Source organism: Nymphalis io, chromosome 19 (assembly GCF_905147045.1).
Source record: "Nymphalis io chromosome 19, ilAglIoxx1.1, whole genome shotgun sequence".
NCBI lineage: Eukaryota > Metazoa > Arthropoda > Insecta > Lepidoptera > Nymphalidae > Nymphalis > Nymphalis io.
This window is the reverse complement of record NC_065906.1, coordinates 6,920,618-6,945,376: the sequence shown is the minus strand read 5'-3', so window position 1 is coordinate 6,945,376 and position 24,759 is coordinate 6,920,618. Positions and strand designations below refer to the sequence as shown.

Sequence of the window (24,759 nt, the reverse complement as noted above, 5' to 3'; positions counted from 1 at the left end):
TAATGAAGAAAATAAATAACACTAAACCAATTTCATTTCAATCAATTAGTTTATTGATTTATTTTGAATCACAATATTCACATCTTCAACAACTTACATTTTCCGGATGTGTTTGAAATCTTTGGTATAGTTCTTCAGGCGTTACTTTGTGGTAATCGATATCTAACTCCTGTTTAAGGTCATCTAAATCTCCGGGTTTCCGCTTTTTCGCAGGAGGTTTCCGACGAGTCTTTAACACACATACAGAAAAACCCATTAAATTATTACAATGATGTATCGGTTAGAATCATATCAAAATTAGAGAGATCAAGAGACTTACGCGTTGCTTACAATCAAAGTCTTAATCATAGATGATTTAATGACATACAGTTAAATAAAATGAAAAATAAAATTTATGAAATTAAACAAAAGCATGCTCAGCGAGTACGGTTGACAGTTGTCGAATACTGGACTTACAAATGTCAATCGCCACTCGCAAGATGTAGATGTGATAATGCAAATTATAAACCTTGTACTGTCCATCAGCAGTTCTATTATCATCCTTTATGGGGCCGATGGTGGCGACGCGGTACGAGTCGGTACGGCCATGCTGCAAACATAACTAGGGGCTAGACACATTCTACAAGGCGGCGCTAGGGCCATGCAATGGGACTAAGTGATAGTGAAAAGGAATACCAACACCCAAGAGCATCATCATTCAAAATTCAAAAAAGAAATTTATATTGATTAAAATCTCTTGGTTGTCGTAATATTCAAATATGACATGAGTAAAACAATGAAAAATGACGGTAATAACAAACACTTTGGTTAGCATTAAATGAAATCAATTAAAAAAAATACGAAATCAAGCAAATATTACAAAAAAGGAACCACATGAATTGATTAAAACAAGACTAAAACAGACCACTGAAATATAAATACATTTCAAAGTAATTTCAATTACCATTGTATGCTACGCGTAATAATGCGGTGTATTGTAAAGGGAGCACACGGCAACAGTGAGCGTGTCCGCGAGGTGTAACCTTGACAAGCTGCTCTTTAGTCCTGTTAGGGATCACCGGCTCAATGGCGCTCAATTGAACTGAACTAGTTGCGTGTGCGAATCTCACAGCGACAATATGGAAGCAGGGCACCGCGCACCTCTTTGCATCGCTGCCTCACTACACATGCGCACTCATTCACCATTGAACTAAATTCATCTTTATACTGCAACGCTCGTTGGAACCCGTTTTAAATATCAATGGTGTATAACTGCGCATTGGATGAATTATGACCCAGTTTTAGTATTGCCTGGAAAAGCATTTCGGCTTATGAAGGCAATAACGATATAGCTGTGTGCAAACTATCCATAATGTCACTGAGGCTAAATGCGTCCGCGATGCCGTAAACAAGCCGGCCGTCGCCGTCGATAATTGATGAACGTTTTCATAACGGACCTCATTAAACCGCGCCCTGTATTTCCATGAAGGTTACAGTCAGAACAGGGATAATAGATTGCGAGATGCAATATTACTTTACTATATGTAAGGCAGTAATTTAATCAATAAAATAATGATGGCACGATGTATTATCTCGATTGCCTATTACAGAATTCATAATAATAAAAATTTTTGGGCGTTGGTCAGATCTTCAAAATATTACTTAAAGATATTTTTCAAGTTACGGTGTTTTTATAGTCGATATAGATAGCTATTGGATGGATGGATAAATATTATATATATTTGGAGCAAAAGTCGTATAAAACTATTATTTCAATTTGTCTTTAGCAAGAATAAAAGACAAAGAAACATTCGCTAACATAAGTATGGAAATAATGAAAAATTCATACGATGGAAATGGAAGTTCGGTTGCACGTTAGAAGGAAGGCGTGCTCGATTCGTTACATAAGAGGCACGCAGTACGCATGCGCACTGCGACTCAACCCCCGCTACCCTCGACATAAATAGCTAAAAGACAAGGTTGCCACCCCTGGGCCCCAGCGACCGCATTCTATAATCTCTGTAAAGGTTAAACCGGAATATCTGATGGAAAATAGAATCCGGTTCCGTCGAGTACGAAACGATATCATATTAAAAAAGATGGAAGAATCGTTGTGATATTCGAGAATGATAAAAAAACGTAACATCCTTAATTATGCTTGTTATTTCATTAAAATGTACTTAATGACAGCTAGCATGCTAACTTCTTAATTAATCATCTACTTGAGAGCCACTATTGTTTTATATGTACGCTTATGTCTCATTTTACGCGATTCATTGAACTATCTTGAAAAAAAAACGTTGGAACCAATAATGCCAAATGTCAGCGATCAGATAATCATTGTCATGGTCACGAAACTGCTTTATACCGAAAATTTGTGGTTACTATCGTAGTAGTTCCACAACATGTGAATGAGACAATTATTTTTAACTAAGTCGACGTCGCGACGCTCGAGGCGTGATTCCCGACATGCAATTATAATATGCGACTGTTGCCAAAACACTATTAGTAGCCAGATTCACGTGTGTTTGTTGATGTGGTGTAACATGTGCGTCAGTGTCTCTTTACCATTTGGCATTCGGAACAAAAGAGCCAACCGCGCATTTAAATATTTCTTTCAGAACTTCTAAGTAAAATGTATTTATCTTAATTTATAATCCAACCTATCTCACGGTGTTTGTATAATAAAACTAATATCAGAGAATAAAACTAGACTGTTAGATGTCTAGATTACAACTTTAACATTGAATTAAGCATTTTAATTAAAAGTTATTGCACTTAATTGCCGCAGATAGCCGCCGTGTGATTTGATTGTTTTCGTTACTTTAACTATTATCTTTATCATGTTAGTTACGTAAACTCTCGATTTAATATACCTTAATAACTGCGATAACAAAGGTAAATGAAAACAATATTTGCGACATTAATTATTTTGTAAAAGACAAAAAGGTTAAATTGTGTAAATTAATCTTTACGCGTTGAAATTGATTATTGATATCTATTAAATATTTTTTATAAGATGTGAGATTGTGTTAACCATTAAAGACTATAAAATTATTCATGCTCATAAATTAAAAAAAAAAAAAAGACTTCTTGTTAATTCAGTAATGTGTAATGTGTGTTTATATTTATTATATTTTCATTTGATTGGTGATATGAGTACTAACTACTGAATTTCTTGAAGATTCTTCTGGGTCAAAATTTAAATTTCGAACCTGCAGTCACTTTGCATTTAATCTTGTTAAATGAAGATTAAAAAGTTCCTGTAAGAGCCTACTTTAACTAAAAAATATAATTTATAAATAATTTAATACAAACGGGATATGAACCCATTGACTATTAAAAGTATCTGAATAGTACCAGAATTGAATCCATTTTGCAATACTTAAATATTTTTTGAATTATGTAACAAACTAACTCATTAATTTCTTAAGTAATTTAATGTTTAAAGGGCTACGTAATGAACTATTGCCCTAAGCCCTTTACATTTTATGTATCAAACAGTTTCTTTCAACTGAAATAGTAATAGGCGTATTAAAGATTAATTGGATCGATTATAAATGACTAAGTATTTCGTACAATTTATGGAATGAACTTGAAGGACTTTGTCTAGCAACCTAATTGCTCGGTGCGTGCTATCGTCATAAAGGATAAAGGAAATACTCCAATAGACCGACGGCACTCTATGCGATTTAAATGACATAATGACAAGGCAATTTTCTAATAAACCTTCGGTGCTCTTATATCTAGTTCTCGTGTTCGAACCACAGCCGCCTCCCGCGACAACCCGTTAGCTACTTCCTTCGGGACACCTTGTAAGGAATAATTTTAATGATAGGCAAAAATCGAAGTTACTCGATTTTTTATTATTACTGCTCGTAATTTTTTTTTAATATCTTGAACCGTTTTAAATTAGCAGCAGCATCGCTTTGTGGTACATCTGTTATTAAAACGTGACACTACTCGTGTAACATCAATTTAAAAGAAACTGAATAGCTTATTAACGTATTCAAATGAAATAATTATTGTTAACGTTACTTTTCATTCAATACATATTATAGACATTAGCCGCTTCGATAAAAAATTTCATAGCATATATAGAAATAAATATTTAAGTCCAGTAATTAAAAAGGCTGTTTTAAATTTAAAATATTTTCAATAAAATAAATGAATACATTGTATAAAGTAATGAGTGATGGTATATGAGGAGACCACAAAGCGAAGTGTCTCGCTTGCCGCACGGATCAATACGAGCTGTTACGCAACTGGACTGGCGCTATCTCTGGCGCTTAATTTTACTCTTTTGACATTCTTGCATATATATTTTTTGTTCTATTCAAATAGAATTATACAGTTACGAAATTATAAAATACGATATTGAAATAAAAAGTTGCAATAAAATGATTAAAAATAAACTAAGAGAAAAAATAACGCAAGCTACGGAGGAATGGACGACTGTCTATTCAATTTATTCTAATTGGTGCAAAAGCTTAGACCACACTTGTTAATGTAATAAAAGAACAAAGGCAAGGACGTGCAAATGAATACCCCTGGATAAATGGTTAGGGGTTATGACTGAAAGCAAGCACTATACACAAGCAACGACGATTGCTGACGACGATCGGTGTTCAGTAGATTCTCCGCACTCACTACCAGCTACATGCACTCACATCTTCACGAAAGCACTGCGCCATCGGGAAATATTTGCTATTTTAAACGGCCAGATAATCACTACTGCAAGCGCACTGCACTCACCTCGCCCATTTTAGCTAGTCTTTATGCAAAGGCGGATTTAAAAGAGCAGACCGCCTTGTGGTCTCTTCTGCGTTCCTCGATGGAATGAAGTAGATCGTCTAGTTCTGGAACAACGGAGACCGTTACGGCTTCCTCGTCTCAATGGAAAAACTAAAATGTGCGCTTCACGTAGTCTCGTCGCACGACACTGGGGCTATGTCATTATGGTACGAAACTAAAACCCGGTATGAGAGAAGTGTACGGGTGGAGGAGGCGCGTAGGGCGCGTCTTTCGGCGGCCTGTTTCGGGCGGCGACTGACGATGGGGCTGGCGCGTATCGAGCCGACGGCGCACTGACGTCACACTGCGTCACGACGCCAGCGCCGCCGCTACCATCGGCGCGCGCACCCCGCTGTGCGGCGCGCGGCGCCCTCTAGCGCCGCCGCACCGATCGCTCCACCCCGCGCGTAACCTTCCACAACCGACCCGATGACAACCGCCTCTTTCAGACTACATTTTCAGCCAATATATTATGTTGCTAAAGGAATCTACTTTGCAGTTATTAATACCTGTTCATATGTTCATTAAAATATTTCCTTCATATTTTAGAAACTAGCTCTATTGTTTAATTGCCAATAAAGTTATAAATTTTTATTTACATAGCGGCAGGTCAGTTAAAGCGGCGCGCCCAAGTTTAATAAAACATTATACAACATAAGAGTAGGTACCGAGATAAAAATACATTGTCAATCGATAACAACATAAGTAGTACAATGGGTGATTCTAGTGTTTTTATATTAACAAATAATAATGTAATATTATAATTTAATATATTCCATTTACTACGTAAAATAAAAATGATAAAATGTATTTTTTATTACTTTGATCTACATGTATATGTATTAAAATATTTTAGATCTGGGGCATCTAGAGTTTCTGTCGACAGTAAAACTATTTTACGGCAAACACATTTGCGGTAGTTTTATTGCATTCGCATTTTGATAATGTCATAACAGCCGAATATAAATAAATTTTAGACGCAAAATCTTTATATCCAGAGGCCTTGACGGGGTTTAAATAGATACAGAAAAATGTGCCCGTACATAAGGACTATGAACTCATAAAAATACCACAGAAAAATGCAATACTAATTGTTTTAATAAGTACAACACGGAATAAAATAATAACAAAGAACTGTACTTAATGCTGAATACTATTTATAAAGAATCGATTGAGCGATGTTTAGATACGTATTCTTCGTACGTATGTCTAGGCAAGAAAATGTGTTGTTTCTTTTTAAAATTCAATTTCGCTCGTAATACTTCCTCTACGGATTCTCTACGATATAGGAAACAGTGAAGTAATTTATACACTTGCTAATGAAATTAGTTACTCTTAGAATCGTTGAATACGAGTACATTTTTTAAATAAATTAATACAATTGTTGCTGGCTTAGTAATCTTTAAATATGTGTTTTTTATTCGTAAATCGAAACGTTTCCGACTTTATAAAATACACAATTTTAAAATACAGGTACTAGAATTTTTGTATTTTCTCAATATAATGCTATATATTAAAGGCGTATTATCATTTTACGCCAAAAGCGTCAAGTGAAAATAATGGAAATGTTTTAAATTAGTTACTTTAAAATTACCTTTTTTTAGTCAAATATTCAGTCCAATGAAGAAAGCAAATGGCGATAACCTATGTAAACTTGTATAACATGCTTATATAAATATAATTCAAGAGTGCTATAAGGTAGATACACTCACAAATACGGGAGTAGTTTTATTGTGAGGGGGCGCCACCTGTCAGATATTAATTTCCGGCACTAGACGTCGTTCCTCGCGCAATTACACGTCAGCAAATATAGACGTGCCAGCTCGTTGCTAGCCACCGGTCAGGTTCGCCCCACACCACTTATGCAGGTAGACATATTGGAATTATACATTTTACCATTAGGTACTAGGAGTCCTGATAAGAATACCATCTATATATTTAAACTTCAAAATAAAGCTTTAGATAAACCTGAAATAATAACTCGTTGAGAATAGATTATTTTTTATGTATATAATACGTTGCAAATGAAATCATCTGCAAAAGACAGACTTCGTTTTCCAAAAAAAAAGAAAGAAAATTATCGAAATGTTAAACGTAGTAAAGATAGTCTCATTTATGACGTCAGGAGGTATTAAAGACTTTATCAAAATCGGCTTTGAGACAGCGTTTCGAGATATTACAGCGACCACTTGACCTTCTATTATGACAGTCCGATCTGTGGTGAGAACGTCGCACGCAGGCATGCACAAAGCTTAGGGGTATATGATGCGTTTCAATGACTTTCATTATTAATATCAGTTTTAAATCAAGTCAAGAATAATGTACAATATATACAAGTTTTTAATTTATAAATTTTATTATTCTAGACATACAAAAAAAAAGAATCAAATTAATAGTTATAATTGGACGCGGCGTTATGTTTGTAATAAGGGTTTAAAGAGAGTTCAAGTATACATAGAAAACAATACGCACAGTTGCCTGCTCTTCCACTCCCAACGTCCGCCGTGTCCTGCTTTTATGGAAATTTTTCATTTGAGCAGCTCTGCTCCGGAATGTTAAACAAAAGGATTTTTTCCGTTCATTCGCTTTTCATATTCAACGACTCCATTGTGTGAAATATATTACTTTATTTATTACAATATTAATGTTATTCTGGGTTTAAAAGTAATATCAAAATAATTTGCGTTCTATTTCATTAATTCGTTTATTTAATCCATGTCCATTAAGGACACGTAAAATGTACGTACTTTATTTCAGTATTATCGAATACTTCCCTTGTCTAACATGTAATAATACTTTGTACTTGCAAGTCACTATCAATTTGTACCTTTATAAACTTAAGCCCGGCTCTCCCCACTTCGGACTAAAATATGCCAATCAATATTAGTGCAGCCCGTCAGCTTTTGGAATACTATAAACTACGCATACACCACCCGAGCTGGATTTTCCCAGGAATAGGTCAGTTATTGACTTCTTGATGTAGGTATATAAAACAGGGGTGGCAATGGGTGTACAGGTATATAATATAATATTATATAATTATATATATTTATAAAATGTACGAAGAGGTCTGTTTAGTAAGATATAATTATACGTTTAAATTGCATTTCGTGTTACTGACTGTCAAAACGGTTCGTTGGAATCGAGTTTTGTTCTTTGAAAACTATGCTAATTATATTTGACACACGTCAAAAGTTGAGAGGACAAAGAGATTTCGAGCGACGATAATAGAACAAGGCGTCCGTAATGTATTATGTAAGGCATTAGTATCAGAGCCGGGGCAACGGGCCATTCCTTCGGCGTGGAGAATCGGCTGATATGAAAATTCGTCGTGGAGCGTTTGTAGGGGGACCGGATCATGTGGTTTGAGGGTGGGGGCGAACGGAGGTTCTATTTGGGTCACCCCGGGCGTCATTCCCCACGATCAATAAGCGGGGTCGGCGCGCGCAGTTTACCCTCGCACTTGCGCCGCCTTGCCATCTACCTAACCCGTCTCTGTACTGCTTTATCGACATTAATTATTATATTAATAATTCTTATAAACAATAATGAATTCAATATCGATATAAGACACTATTGCCGTGTATTGAGAACATTATGTTTAGCGAGTTTTTCGTATAACAATGAATACGGAAAAACAAGACCCGCCCTAAGTTTGCCGGTAGCCATGAAGTCTGTTTCTTACCAAAGCCTAGTGAATGTTTATGTAACGTAACATTTATAAATATTTTAAGACCTTTGTAACCTAAAAATATTTTTATTCTTATGAGACCCTTCTCATTTTGAAAGAACAACAAATACGTTGTTTCCTTTTTTTAATATCGCGTATATCAAAATATCGCAATAATAAGATTATCTTTATTCAGACGTCTTGTAATAGAAACAGCTAAGGAGGCACTATATCACCATGGACTTCAAATCTCAAGTGGCTTATATTTAAAGAGCGCCGAAAGCTTAACTGACACGTTTCGAGCCAGAAGATTCTGAAGTCGATAGTAAAGCCATTTACACTTACATTATATATTACGTAATTCATTTTCTAAATAATTCGACAAGAGAAAATTCAAATCTATAATTTGAAAAATAGCATGATAATATTATGAAACATTCAGTTGAATTTTAATGTAAAAAAATAAAACAGCATTATGTATATATCGAAATGTAAGCTGGAGTTAAAAATGTTTACTTACATAAGCACTGCGTTATATTTCTATATATAACACGTTACTACTACTACGTAGCTTCCCAATGTAAAATCATGAAGTTGAGCCTTACGAAATAGTGAATATGAATATAGGATAAACGATGGTATTCCGAAAATTTGCATCTTAACTGAATCGAGTTTGGCAAACTTTTCGCATCAAGCCATGCCTAATGGTATTCTTCTATTTGAATTCGTATTATATAAATATATTCAGTACAATTTCATGTGAAACTTTATTGATATATGAAATGGTTTTCATGAAAAAAAAACTCATATTGATTAGACGTAGATACTGTAAGTGAAAATCTTGATACAGCTTGATCCTCGTGGAAAAAAAACAGAAAATGCAATATTCGGATATTCCTAACTAGTTCTATCTGTAAAATATATATTATGATACTAATACAGTACATTGATAGTCGGTTAATATAAGCACAGCTAGGTAAGTAGCTCCACTTCTCTCAAATAATGTTTGGAGCATATTTCACCACATTACTTAGTTATTTGCTTTGTGCCTCGGTAGGAAGCACCCGCTCATTACATATTCTATCACCAAACAACAATAGCTACTAGGTTTGAAGATTGAGTGAGTCAGTGTAACTAAATACAAGCTCAAGGTATGCATTGAGGTGGTGACCACTTGCCATCAGAATATGCAGGTAGATAAATACTCAAATGACAAGATATTATCTGGCACATGCATGTTTCTTTACTGCCGAGCACGAGCTAGATTATACACAAAAATTAACAACACGGAATCTCAGCAGCGCTTGATGGACATAATTTGTGATCGCCTTGTAATATCCAAAATTAAAAACAATTCAGAATCGTGTTGTTAAGAGTAAAACATGTTTCTTATTTATGTCACTAGATGGCGTTAATTAATTTTTTGAATTTCCAAATTAGAACGGTATAGATTTTTGTTAACAGATTGTATGCTTATGTTAATGTAACGGAATTTGTTAAAGTAAGTGAACAGGGAAATATACATAATAATAATAGATCTTATTTCATTCATCATTTGATCCCCCGATTACTTCGGGCGTAAGCATAAAATGATTGAAATAGACCATAAGTATCCATTGGTATTGTACATTATCTGTTCCGTCAGTTCATTCGGTCTTGACGTCATGATTTTATTGTTTTATGGCAATTGTAATTGCTTCTGTAATGACATTGGATATCGCAGATCGGGATGATGTTTGGTCTTCCATTTACGAATTGTATACAATGTTTTATATAATGTTATAAAATTATGTAATCATTTACCTATACTAGTTAAAAACTCATTTAAACCTATCAAACGTTCGATAAAAATCTTTATTCATAATCGTTTGATAAACCTCCGATAACTATAATGCCTTTATTGTACATAATATTGCCATATCGTAGAAAAATGGTAAAATGTGAATGGTAAAAAATGATTTCAACGAGTTTTTATCTATGGCGAGGTATAAATTAAAAAAAAATGCATCTTGTGTCAAACATCGCGTCTCTGTTATATTATTATGCTTTTTGATCGTATCAATAAACTATGATAATTATACTATTGAGGAAAGTTTTAAAATGAATACGAATTCAAAAAAAAGGTAGAGAAGTGAAAATTGGCTAGAGGAAAATAAGGTTGGTGTTACAATTTTGTTATATTCGCAAGGTCTGTAATGAATTCATATTTAGGAAAATACGTAGACGTGTTTGAAATCAAAGGTCATTGCAAACGTTAATAACTAGGAAGATGGGTAATGTCAATAATCAGCTGACCAGAATCGACCATGTTTTTTGCTAATATGCCTTTATCGAAGGTATATAGAAGGGTCCTAGCTTTTATTAATCAAAGACATTTTATCGGAGAGTTATTGAACGTTTTAACGTTATCGAACAATTATGAATAACAATTTTTGACAATCTACTTTTAGCTAGCTTATAAACCTGTGATAACTTGTTATGAATAAGATTGTTAATGTATAACTTTAGTTACGCCATAAATTTTATCTTTGATTTATATTGATTCCAATAAAAAAGCAAATACTTCATGCGAGAAAAATAAAATAAATCAATTTACGAGTCAAACGTATTTTATTATTAGACGTACTTGTTACGTCATATTTGTAATAAAAATAAATTGTTTTCATATAAAACCACGATACGTAATCTAAACATACAAACATATGTACATACGTATTTAAATTGTAAAGACCTTCATTGAACATAAAATAATTTAATTAAAATCATAATTAAACATTATTTGAAATAAATTACCCACTTTTATAAATATACTATGAGCCAGTTAATGTTTTATATAAACGGAAACTGAATCGGTTTTATTAATACCCAGCATGATTATATGTCCCTTATGCCCGTGGGAGAACACTCGTCACTAGTACATTTTATCTATCGCTGGGAATAACATCGCCGACAAAAATTATCGCTTTAAACGAGTACAAATTTTAATATCCAGTACAAAGTGTATCTAGAACGTGTTTATAATTTATCATCTTCCAGCCGTTTGTTTAGTTTACGTTATACATATTCGTATTATAGGCCGATTTATAACATCTTATAACATTTGCTAATTTTCAACTTATAAACTCATGAAGAGAACAATTTAATAATCTACTCGTATTTCTAAAAAAATGTCAAATGCTACACCAGCTCAGCTTTCACAAAATAGAATGACAAATTATATATTGAGATTATAATTATGTAGAGATTCGTTAGTATTTTTCGAGGGTCAGTCTAAGTGAGATTTATTTCGGCCACGCTTACTCCTATTGGGCTCTGAACTCCAGTTTCTGAAACGCTGATCAAAGTAAAATTCCCTAATTTGACTTAAATCTGAATGTTCATATGTCGATTCATCCGATGGCGCAATAGAATACCGACTACTGGCAATATTCAGATACTTTGTTAAGCGAAATAATGGACTCTTAATCAGGCGTTTGATGTTCACATAATAATCTACAAGCATAAAAATCCTACTAGAAATCTAATTAAAACTCAGGGAAAAACAAAAGTGAAGAGTTCCCTGAGCTTCGACTTCAGATCCATTACATAAGGAATTCCTTTAAAAAGCGCTATCAATATACAAATCAGCATCTCACCCGTCTGAGACAGACACATGCATGTTTTTTCAAGATGTTTTCTTTCAACATCAGCACGAGATGAATTATTTAATTGAGTATCGCTTGCTCGGTTTTGAACCCACAGTCTACGGTTAAGATTTACATGTTCTATTTGCTGAGGTATCTCTGCTCAGCTTCACATATACAGAACGTATATAACAATAGAAGTCTAACAACAAGGTTACTAAGCAATCCCATTTAGAGGGTTTTAGTAAATCAATCGGATACAATACATGCCTCTGTTGGTATTATATTCGAGACGAGTAGATGCCGCTCTGAACCGCTTCGAAGAGGAAACTAAGTGCAGACAGCAATTGCCTACTGCGTCAGTATGTATATCAAAATTAGATTACTGAATCACAGTTGACATTGCAGACATTTAAATGTTCATTTAAACTTTATTAAAATTATACAAATAGTAATTAGCTTCAACTCTCCAAGTAATTTACCATCTAATAATAGCTTAATGTCTTCCGTTGCAAATAACATTTAAACACGATGCCACAGATAAGCCGCGAGTGATTGGAACTAAATTAATGATAATATACAAAAAATTATACACATTACAGAACCATCTGAAGTTTAAATGTAACTTTATCAAACAAAAAATTAAAAGAAAAATCGTAATATAAATAATCGATTTATTTGTAACACATAAATATGCGATTGTCAATTCGAGTCAACATTCATCATTTACTTGTCTTCATGCCATAAATAAGTCGGCGGAGTATGTTCTCTACTCAGCCGGAAACCAAACGTCAGATCAGAGAGCTATCATTAAAATAAGCGATTAGTTTACGATACGAAGAAACAAAAAAAAGTGAATTGGTCGATCATCTTCTATGTTTCAAAATTAATATAATTAATTCAAATACCGTAATCGTTATTTAGGTGTTTACTCGTATACAATACTTTCAGCGTATGAAACGTATTTACTACCGCATACAACGTATTTACATCGCTCATTTATGTTCACCGATAGCTCGCAATATATGTAAAAAAATTATAACATTTTTAATTTATTCTATCAACTTTAATAACACTCGAGAGTTTGACTTGACTTAAAAATGATTCAAGTGGGGCAATTTAAAAAATTCACTATATAATAAGCAATATGAAATGGATAAAACTGTTCTTTATTTATTTTAATCTTCCAAAAGAGTTTTTACTTATTTAACTTTAAAATAACTGAAATCGAATTATGAAATGTAAGTGTCGTAATGTTTTAACATTTGTTTTTAAATATTATTTTTTTTTTCAACAACGAAGCACTTAAAATGGATATACCACAATTATAGTTTTCCACCGTTACCGACGCTGAAGCCATCGAGGTCAGAGCGAATATAACTCGTAGCCATGTCGATTTCCGATATTAAATTCTTCCGATACAAAAAAAAATCGCAAGACAGACGGCGTCGGTTTAACAAGTTATTATTATTTTATTTTTCCATCTTAACACATTTTTTTCTGTATTTTAGCACCATAGTTAGTACATATATGAAAAATGAGGGATTTGATGTATTGCAAGGCATACAATTATTAAGGCATATTTTAAAGAAATTATAGAATATATATTATTATTATTTTAATTTTACCAATACATTATTATTTTAATTTTACCAATACATTTATTATGTTTTATATGGCACTAGTTTCCGCCCTCGGCTTAGCCCTCGTGTGAGGGGCAAATGTTAGGTACCCTGTCTTTTTCTGTATCCTTGACAACGTGTATGCAAAATTTCATGACGATCGGTTGAGTAGTTAAAACATGGAAGCATAACAAACAAATAAACTCTCAATTAGATTTTGCATAATATTAGCTAAAATTCATAAATGTGCCTTATATTACTCTATACAAGATTATATAGACAATAAAAAACCATGGAATTGGTATTCGTTGATTTCTATTCACGATGTATAATATAGTCTGATTATGTTATTTAAATTTAATATAAAAAGAGACTTTGAAACATTGCTTTGTGGAACATTCCAATGTAGCAAATCAATGTTTCAAAGTTTTAAATTAAAGTATACTTAAATTGAAAACTTTATTTATGATCAACTTTAAATAGTTAATGACTATTCTAATTTCACTTAAATATTCATATTACGGGTAGAATTTTTGTTCACTTAAACGTCCGTGTTTCACTCGAGGTAAGAGCTATCCAATAAAATAATCGAAATCGGGTCAGACCCGGCGAAGGTATCATGGAACATTCAAAACAAATACGAGACGAAGTCTCAAGTCAAAGAAGGAATAGTTAATAAAAAGAATAATTACTGTTATTTATTTTACTATATATCTATTTTATTATATATATACTATATTGAGTTTTTTTCGGTTCTACTCCGTTAAATCCACGTTTCGAATCGGAAACTTTTCGTGAATATTAAAATACATGACTATCATAATACTTTTGATTATAATTATGATGTGATTGTACTTATGAGAACCTGCGTGACGAAACTTACTTTAATTCGATTAAATAAATAATTATTAAAATTCATATAACTAGTTATCTTTCTTTAGAAACGACATAACAATTGAAGATTTTTAAATTAACTGAGAAGACGGTAAAATAACGAAGAATCGGTACTTGCAAGACTCAGGCATTACATTTTCTAAAACATTTCAGTCAATGAAATTATTATACAGTAAACTGAATATGAGTGAATATAAACAAATCTCGTCATGGCCGTTACTAAGCTGATTCTGTTGAATCACTAGCTTTCATATACCTACAGGCTGAAGGTGAAGACGAAGGAAGTTTATTAGAATATAGATTAGATTTATAGTTCACAGAAATATTCTTGCACACGTCTCTGGTTGTTAGAAATTACTAAAAGAGGTTACCGTTACAAAAACACATTTTTTCCGAATGACAACTATTTGTTCTAATATGTAGCCTATTGGAAGCAATGACGTATTGAAATTATTGAAACTAGCAAAACAAGAGAAAAGGCCTAGGAAGATAATGTGGTTGCGTAATATCATGAAACCTATCAACCTTCGGCTACATGAAACTCCACACGTAAATAAACCCGCCAGGTGACATTTGAGAGCTGCGGTAATTTGCAATGCAGTATTCAAAGCAGATTAGTTGAATCTCTTCTGACAAGTCCTTTGGGCGAGGTTTGAAACAACGGCACTGTTATGTAACCTAACCACAAATTCAGCTAACGAAGACCGAGGAAAAGTTAAATGAGACTTGATAGCGCTTGTGCTAAATCAAGAGGAGACATTCTGTACTATAGTGTTTTTTTTTTTATTTCTAGGCAAAAAAAGAACAATGTTCGTTGGAGAATAGTGCGCAGTCGCAGAGTTCAAAACGAACTGGGGTAAAGTTGAACGCTCTTCTTGCAATTGATTAAAGTACCTTACGAAAGGTAGATCGCGCAGACTTATGTAATATGTATAATGTAAATGAATATCGCTGTTTATTATATCATTACAAATGAGTTACGATTGATACATTTATTTGTTGCACTATTGTAATAACAGTTCATGGTACATCAACTAACAAAAAGCATATCGATGCTTTCGTTACTATTATTAAATTAAGTGAATTGTTAGTATAAAGATTACATGTTCTGCAATCCAAGTGTTATCTAATTCGTATGTCTAAATAATAACATCGATTTGTAGTACTAGAGACATTTTATTACCCAATTCAATCCCCAAGTCTGCTGAATTCCATTTTATTCTTAAAATTTGGCATTTGAATCTACTACACTTTATTTAACTAGATCTCAAAGTATTTTTGGCATTGTGTCCATAAATTTGCCAAGTCGCGTCTTGGCTCATTGGTCAGATAAAATATTCTTTAGTAAATCTACTAGAAGAAAGTAATACTATATACGGTTAGTCATTTCCAATGCCAAGTTTCTTTTTTCTATACATTTTAAACATAGTTTAATCAAATAAAATATATATTAAATTTAGCATTGATATATGAAGTATCTTACATCGTGTAAGAAATAAAAGATAATAAGACATCTGGGACGGGGTCGTTTATCCGCTAAACAGTCCAGGGTATATTATATTATGTAAATCCAGCCGTAAATCGGCTAACGTTAAGTGCATGCGAGAATTGCCGTGGACGACATAATTCAATTATGAGCCTGCCGGTTCGTCGCAAAGGTATTGTTTGAAGGATAAACTTGGTCAGATAAAATATTAGACTCGTGGGAACGTTTGAATTAAGTACTCACAAAAACGAATTAATTGAAAGAAATTGAACGTTTCCCTCTAGTGCTGTTATACGATATACATAGTTTTTTTATCACGTTTGTCTCTTAAATTACGCCTTTAACCTTCGCTTTGAATTCAAGATTTGACTGGATTGATTAATCTTATAACATTTGTAGCTTGTGATATCTATGAGTTTCAGTAACCTTCCAAAATAGGTGTAATCTTTAAAAAACCGAAGAATAGCAGTGTGAGCTGCTCAAGGCGGTTCGGACTAGTCCAGTACACCACGCATCCGTTAATGCCAAGAAGTTCAATGACCATTTTACGATCTCCTACACAAAAGAAATAAATTTAAATTACAATTCGAAAAAAATATATCATTGGACCAGAAAAGTACATTGTGAAATTTTGCAATCTTAGATCTAACAAAAAAAAGGTTAAAATTCTAAATATCTGTTTATGTGTATGTTGTCTTTATAGATTTTTTCTATGAATACGAAACATAGTGATCGAAATTAATAATTGTTACAGAATGTAAGATTCAAACTGCTTTTTACTTAGTATGGATAAAAAATATTTAATCGATGAATACTGTACTACTGGTACACCAAAATCTTTCGTTTTTATTTCTTAATAAGGTTGCAAATTATCCAAGACCGAGATACGGTTTTAGTTTTTTTTTTTTAACTGATAATTCAAGCATTCCATCTTTTTATATTAACGAAAGTATACAACTATTACATATGTAAATATGTATTGGTTCTTTGTTTATTGATCAATTGAATTAAATTAATGTTTTACATTGATTTAATATGAGTACAAACAAGTACAAGAACAAATATTGAGTAAAATAAAAGCTAAAGTTGTCAGAAAGCCACTTAAAAGTGAAAAAGCACCAAATACTCTTGAAATAGTCGAACAAGAGCTGCGCTTTAATAGGCAGGGATTTATCATTTTACGTTATGAATGGGGGAATCAAACTTATAACGATTTTACGTAATGATGAAGTGTTTCGACGAGCCATTTGGCAGAAGCCTTTGGCAAGTTGGCTAAGTTGAAGCTGTTTTAACAAACTTACTACTACACTTCGCAACGGACCAACTTGTCTATTCGACTTTTCTGAAACCTTACGTTTAGAATTAATATTAATGATTCTGTCAGAACTTGTATTGATAGTGTACGTCGTAATGGGCTTACTAAAGATCCATTATGCGACCAAAATTGCGCGTAGGTTTTGAGCATGAATGAAGTTTGTGAACGCTGCTATTGTCAGATGTTTCCTGTGTAGACTGGTTTAGCATAAAGTTCAGTATGGTACATAAGACGCTGACTCTGGACTTTTGTAAATAATTTATCTTTGTACTTAAAAGAAGCCTGTTCCGCCTAAACGACTATTAAGAAGCTGCTATAAAACGTTTTGGTGCTACTTAATATTTGTAAATAGTTTTAATTTTTTTTTCCCACAGCTGATAATGGTAATGTAATATCCTATTTAACTGAATGTTTAGCTTATTAGCTTATTCCGCCATTCTTTATTTCATTTCATCAGACACATGTTAGTTGCCTCGCACTGTTTTCTTATACAATCGAGAACAATATAAATTCTACAACAACTCAGTGTATAGAACAAGTGTTCTATACACTGAGTCACATAGTTCGTTATTAAGATACGACTTATTAATATTCCCCGGTAAATTAATTTTGTAGAATAGTAATATTAAATATTGTAAGATAGTCGATTCCTTGATTATAGCATCTCTCGCATTTGACATAATTAAGTGGATGTATAATTATGCGATATCTAATGTAAAAGTGAAATTGCCTTACATTGCTTTCAATAAGATGATAATATTATAATTCAAATGCCAACAATAATTTTATTATCTTTATATTCAAAAGAATAACTAACTGACATATTAAACGCACAGCTCAAACTACTGGGGAAAACATAATGAAAATTTACATACAGGTTCCTTTTAAACAGTTGGTTGGCATAAGAAACGATTTTTGAAAATTTAACCCAAGTTATATAGGGGATGAAAGTTAGTATGAAAATCCTTTATTTTTGGAGAAAAAGCTATGGGTATTGGTATTCAGCATTTCTGAATTATGACATAAGAGAAGCCGTGGGTAAAGCGTTGCTAGTTATTGTATATATATATATACACGAACACATTTTTGTACATGTGTGTAATTATTTATTACTACATACTTAATTTCTATAACCTGATAAGTAAAAATTGAAAAAGTACACATTAGTTTATCATACATATACAAAACAAATAAGAAGAAGTATTATATCTACTTACAGGTAGTCAAGTAAGAACTATCAACGGTTTAGTAAAGACAACACCTTGACCTGAGAAGAACTCAGTGGTTTCATTATTAAAACTGTAACCTGCTCCAAATATTTGACGTTCGACGTTCTTTATAGCTTAGACATATTGCTAAAATGTCGTTTTGTGAACTTGAACGTTTCCCTACAATCGCAATGATCATAAAACTTAAAATTTACTGGTGGTAGGGCTTTGTGCAAGGTCGTTTGGATAGGTACCACCCACTCATCAGATAATCTACCGTAAAACAGCAGTACTTGATATTGTTGTGTTCCGGTTTGAAGGGTGAGTGAGCCAGTGTAATTACAGGCACAAGGGACATAAAATCTTAGTTTCCAAGGTTGGTGGCGCATTGACTATGTAAGCGATGGTTGACATTTCTTACAATGCCAATGTCTAAGGGCGTTGGTGATCACTTACCATCAGGTGGCCAATATGCTCGTCCGCCTTCCTATTCTATATAAAAAAAAACGCTAAACATTTTGTCAATGTCATAATAAGGACGAGATTAGTATAGTATAAATAACAATGAGTCGACGCTGACATACATGTGTATTTGACACCAGCGATTAATACAAGACACCGTTAATTGCATTTAGTATCTAAAACATAGTAATGCTTTTGTAAGATTTCTAATAAAGATAAGGTTTTATGCGAGTGTAATAGAAAACTGACGTTAGCGCTATCCTCCGAGTCATTTGCAATAAAATGTATTTATTATTTTTTCGTCCTTGCTTAAAGAAAGAAGACTACAATTTTTACTTTCGGTAGACATATAATATCTATTTTGACCTTAATTGTATTTAAATCACCATATTTTTATATGTTCAATATTCAAAGCTCTTCAATAGATCCTACAGTTTATACATTTATCATGATATATTAAACATTGTCACTATTGAGTAAGATATGTCAAATTATATTTAATACTGTGTATGCACGCGATCCGATTTTTTCAAACAAACCAAATTATAACTAAATTATTTTAACTGCAGTTAAATCTGGATTTCATTTCGGCCTTTGGACTTGTTCATTGCGTTTATCTGGTATAAGTGAGATGTGAGTCATAGGAAAGGAACAGTTAAGCCTCATCATCAGTCACCAAATTACCTAGTACTAACTCAGACTGTCAAAATGAATTAACCTTGATTTCAATTAATTCATACAACCAAACTCTAGTGTATGGAAACTCTGTATTGTCCAAGTGCTTTTCAAGGTATGGATGATGTCGACATGACAATATTATACATAATTATTACGAACACTTTAGTTTTACGAGCATCTTATCTTTATTATTACTTTTTATTTGTTGCTAAAAAGGTAATCGCCGACTTGGTTTACGAAATAATAACAAAAAAACGAACAAAAAAGGTTTGTATCAAGCAAAATGTTTTATTAGGGAATCCTCTAGAAATAATATTTATCTTAAAAAAATATGTATGTATTAAATATAAAAGATAAATATTAAGCATTTTCTATCAGACTGTTACTGTATTCAAATCTTTTTAATGTTCAAACCTATCTATATATATTTACACATAGTGATATGCCAAAAGTCATAGACGAATTATGGCTGATATATTACATTAGTAGAAACATATAAAGTAGAAAAATGAACTCGCGTGTAAAAATAGCAGTTGCTACATCAAGCTATGTCTACGAATCTTCGGTGTACTGAAATATTGTGACACATAAGTTTGTTAACGAACTAACGAGGGCATCCAGGAGCAAATGTGCTCGCATGTGTCAAAGGAGACTCAGATTGAATACATTATACTTGCGCAGTGCAGCTGAATCTAGACAAAACTAATTTTGCAAATTCAAAGTGCAATGAGTTGAAAGGAAACGGTGTTAATAACTACATCCTTATAAAGATTCTCTTGTGTGCTTTGATAATTCAAATGATCGAGAAATTAAAATAAAACAAAACAAGCATTATAAATTTGATAAAACAATGCAAATGCAGATTTTTGTATATTATTAATATACAAAAATCTGCAATATTGAACACGTGTAGGATAGTAAGAAAATTTATGCAATCAGACAAAGATCTCATTACATTTAAATTAGAATCCAGATGATGTTTACTTGACTTTGGTCCGTGAACATTAATTTACTGCTGTATACCGAAATTTGCAAAATTAAACAACAAAATAATAATAATAAATAGTAAAGAGGTACCGAGTCGTTATAAGAACAATCCAATATTCTTTTCCAATTTTGGAATTATGTCATTTATTGAAAGGAAATACATTTACTTAACGAGTAAATGAGTGAATAATACCTAATAAGAATTTTAGTTAAGTATATAATGTATTAATTTAATTGAAATGACTTCTAACAGACTAATATGACATTTAACTGAACTATGCTACGTGTAAAATATTTATATACATTTTTGTACGATCATCTAATTAAGCAACATAGGGACTCAGAGAATTTCACTCTCACCTAACCTAAATTAGACAACGCATTATGATATAATCATATAAAATTCGAGAGTACCATTTTATCTATCGCCCATCTGATGCTGTAATGACGGCACCGAGTGTCACTCAATATTCAATTAACTTGGAAACTTGGTGAAAAGGCACTCGATGTATAAAACTAGCTGATACGACCGGTTTCACCTGCGTCACTCCGTCCCAGAGGGTTTGATCAATGTTATATAATAAATATATACTCTGTAGCTTTCCTTATTATAATCTGACGAAAAGATTTTCATATCGAACTGGTAGATTTTAATCAAACTATTCAGCTTTAAATATTAATATAGATATTTAAAAAAAATCATACAGTATTACCTAATTATGTTCTTTCAATGTAATGCTCTAATTGAACTTCACATTTTTTAAATAATACATAATACACTTTACTAGCGGTAGGGCTTTGTGCAGGAGCCCCGTCTCTGTGTAGTTAACCACTGATCGATTATTCTAGTGGCAAATATAATAGTAATAATTCTAGTGCACATTGTATTATTATAGTAGGGTATAGTGAGTAAGCCAATAGAACTACAAAATAGGAACATAATGTCTCGGATCTTATGGTTAGCAGCGCAGCGCAATTTAGGGTGTGGTTGCAAATTCTTACAATGCCTGTCTATGAGGAAAGGCCATACCATCCATGCCGTCAAGTGCCTTTTGAACTCTTCATTCGTTTCTTTAAATTAACTTAAATATATATATATTATCAATAGATATATATTTTTGTAACAAGTAAAATTTACATCTTTATTATTGATTTATAATGAAAAATTTATAAATTTTCAAGTCGAACAGTACAAACGTGCAGAGGTGTTACTAAAAGTAGGTTACAGTAAGTTAAAACGATAGTCTGAAAGCGTTAGGGGCGCGTCGCGTCGTGTTATGTAACATCTAAGAGTCCTGTCCTAATCAATACGGCAGCACTTGAAGTAAAGCTAATGCACGGAAAAAAGCTCGCAGCGCTTGATACTCCACCAATCTTAGCTTCGATCTTTAGTAACAATGGGGTGGTCTACATAAAGATGAACTATTATATTCGCTTTAAAAAACATTTCTTTTTACATTTTTCAATTGGAACGTTTATTGGAAGATTGTATAATGTAGTGTTTTTTTTCTTATTTTATACATTTCATTTCTACTACAGCTCTCGCTACACGAAGGCAAGAGTATTCGCATAGTTATTATTTGACAACGAAGTAATATTTTCTATTTCAATTCCAATATAATATCTAAGAATACCTTCGTATTTAAGCTACTCTGTATCCAATTAGATAAATTAAATAGTTATAATATGTTAATGACAAATATATAATATTTTTTTGGCCAGGGTTGCCATTTTAAAAGATAGCCAGTAGCCTTATTAGCTACCCACCGACAATGGCGTCAATAAATCAAACAGTGATATAATATAACCAATAAACTAAACAATTTACAAGTCATTCAATTTTGTTTCAAGCGTTATTATCCACCAACCCTTCTGGTTAGCAACGCGCACACATACCTGCAAATCCTTTAACCAATGACCTTTCGCATTTTATAACAGAATGGTTACAGAGGCACTTTGGAATTCTCTAGATATTTACTTTGTATTGATTTTGATTGTTCCCATATTTTATTATACCTCAAGTTCGATGGAGTGACATGCGCAAATAGGCTGACGTGACGGTTGGAAAAATAAAAATCGTACATCGGAATCAGTGACGTTCTTTAGGAGGGGCTTATGTCCAGCAGTGGAGGACCCGACACGATCTTATGATAATGATCATATTATTTTATGAGATATTAGTTTTTAATAAAATATTAAAAAAAATATTTTTAAGTAAGTAATTTGGCTAGAAGGACAACCAATTTCAATTACATGTTGTATTAATTGAAATATGTATTTTTAATATACTTAAGTTCTTGCATTGTTCTCATAGTAATGACATGTTATGTCTTATTTAAGTATAAATATATTTTTAATTGACAAAGTTATGATGGCTGCTTTTATTAAACATTATTTTTTAGTAATGAAAAGAGTGGAATTGCTATTTTTTTAATGATAAGTCCTTACTTATCTTATGTTAGCCTGAAATTAAAAGACTTATGAACCTCCTTTCTTAATTAAATTGCTTGTTCACACCTTGTTTGTTTGATATATATAATCTTGTAATAAAAAATATAACGAAACGTTTAATGATTTCTGCTTAAATAATTTTCCACGAGTTGTTTCCACTCAATAAACACATGTGCTAAAGTATATTGAAGATAATTACATTTTTATAAACGATGTAATAAAGGCATTTCATTCGATGGTGCCGCGCCCAACTCGACACCAAATTAATCTGGATAGTAAACTGACCTTCCACGACTAATTAATTCCGCTTCTCTATTTAATAGGCTTCTTCCTGATTCATATGTATACATTTTATATATACTTTAAATTCAATAAAGTAAAATTATATGAAGAAAACTTAGCTTTGTCTATATTATATGGTTAATAAGTTTAACTATGTATATTATATTTTATTAATAAATAATATAATCCAAAAATAAAACAGGTCATTTTAAAAGGGCCTAAATAAAATAAAACATAATCGCTATTTGTCCGTGTACGACTTCATAAAATATAACTGCCTTCAAACTGGCGCCAGTGCATCTAGCCGGCGTGCAAGCGACGAGTTGCCCCGATCGATGGCGACCCCTTTACCGACCAATGCACCTAGCTGAATGCCCGGGAAAACCCACTTTGTTCTATATTATGTAACCATCGAATCGAAATCGAATCTCTGTTGCATTTAAAATAAATTACAACCACATATGTCTTTTGTTGACGGCATAAAATCTGCTGAGCTGAAATAAGTCATTTTCAAAATAATGGATTTTCATTCATCATCCATTTTGTTAAAATAAGCGGTAAACTTGTGATCAATGTAATATTTTTAAGATTGCTATGTATATACATAAAAAGAATATATATTGAGACGAAGTAAGTATAAAGCAAAAAGAAACCTAAGACACGGAAAACAAAAAGTAGGACAAACTTGAAAGATGAGACGGTTTTGTTAAGTAATGTTGACCTGCATCGATAGGGGGAGTGATGAAGCTAGCTAGTATTTTCTTTTCACTCCATATAATTTATTTCGTACAGCGGCAGCGCATTAAAAGTCACTTAACACAAAGCCATAAAAATGTACCCATTAAATATAATTTTAACTTGTAAAAAAAATTACATTGTTTTATGTTAGTTAAAATAACATTAACACGAGTCGTCTATTTTCGTGTAAATGTTATAACAACTGTAGAGCCCCACCCTTGTTTGCAACATGTACTTTATGAAGAGCAATAATAACGAAAATAAATGAAATTTCAAAACAATACGAGATAGAATCCAGATATTATTATTTAAACATTTTAGTACTTATTTATAACAAAAGTCGGAAAGTCTGAAACTTTATTATTAGAAAACTACGTTCGTCGTAAACGAAAAATAGGCAAATTGCAGACACACGCGGGACTAAATCATTTTGCATGTGATAGTTTAATCCCTAACTTCGGGGACCTTAAATAACCCTTTTTTTAACTAAATAGATGACTCCAGAAAATTAAAAAAAAAATACTTTTTAATATAACTGAATGGATCAATTTAAATCTGAACTTTTTCATT

General features: G+C 32.5%; 1 protein-coding gene across 11 annotated transcripts in view; it reads right to left on the bottom strand.

Annotated features, from left to right (window-relative positions):
• LOC126775938 (sodium/potassium-transporting ATPase subunit alpha) overlaps positions 1-24,759 on the bottom strand; it is a 39,240-nt gene that overhangs the window by 10,238 nt on the left and 4,243 nt on the right. For 3 of the 11 annotated variants that reach the window (XM_050498126.1, XM_050498127.1, XM_050498125.1), the window contains exons 2-3: positions 509-589; positions 98-229 (exon numbers count right to left, since the gene is read on the bottom strand). In XM_050498126.1, coding sequence (XP_050354083.1) covers positions 98-229; positions 509-589 — 213 coding nt within the window. Of the gene's footprint in view, positions 1-97; positions 230-508; positions 590-943; positions 962-4,734; positions 5,041-24,759 lie in introns of those variants that run through there. The other 8 variants (XM_050498134.1, XM_050498133.1, XM_050498135.1 and 5 more) reach the window with 5 other exon arrangements.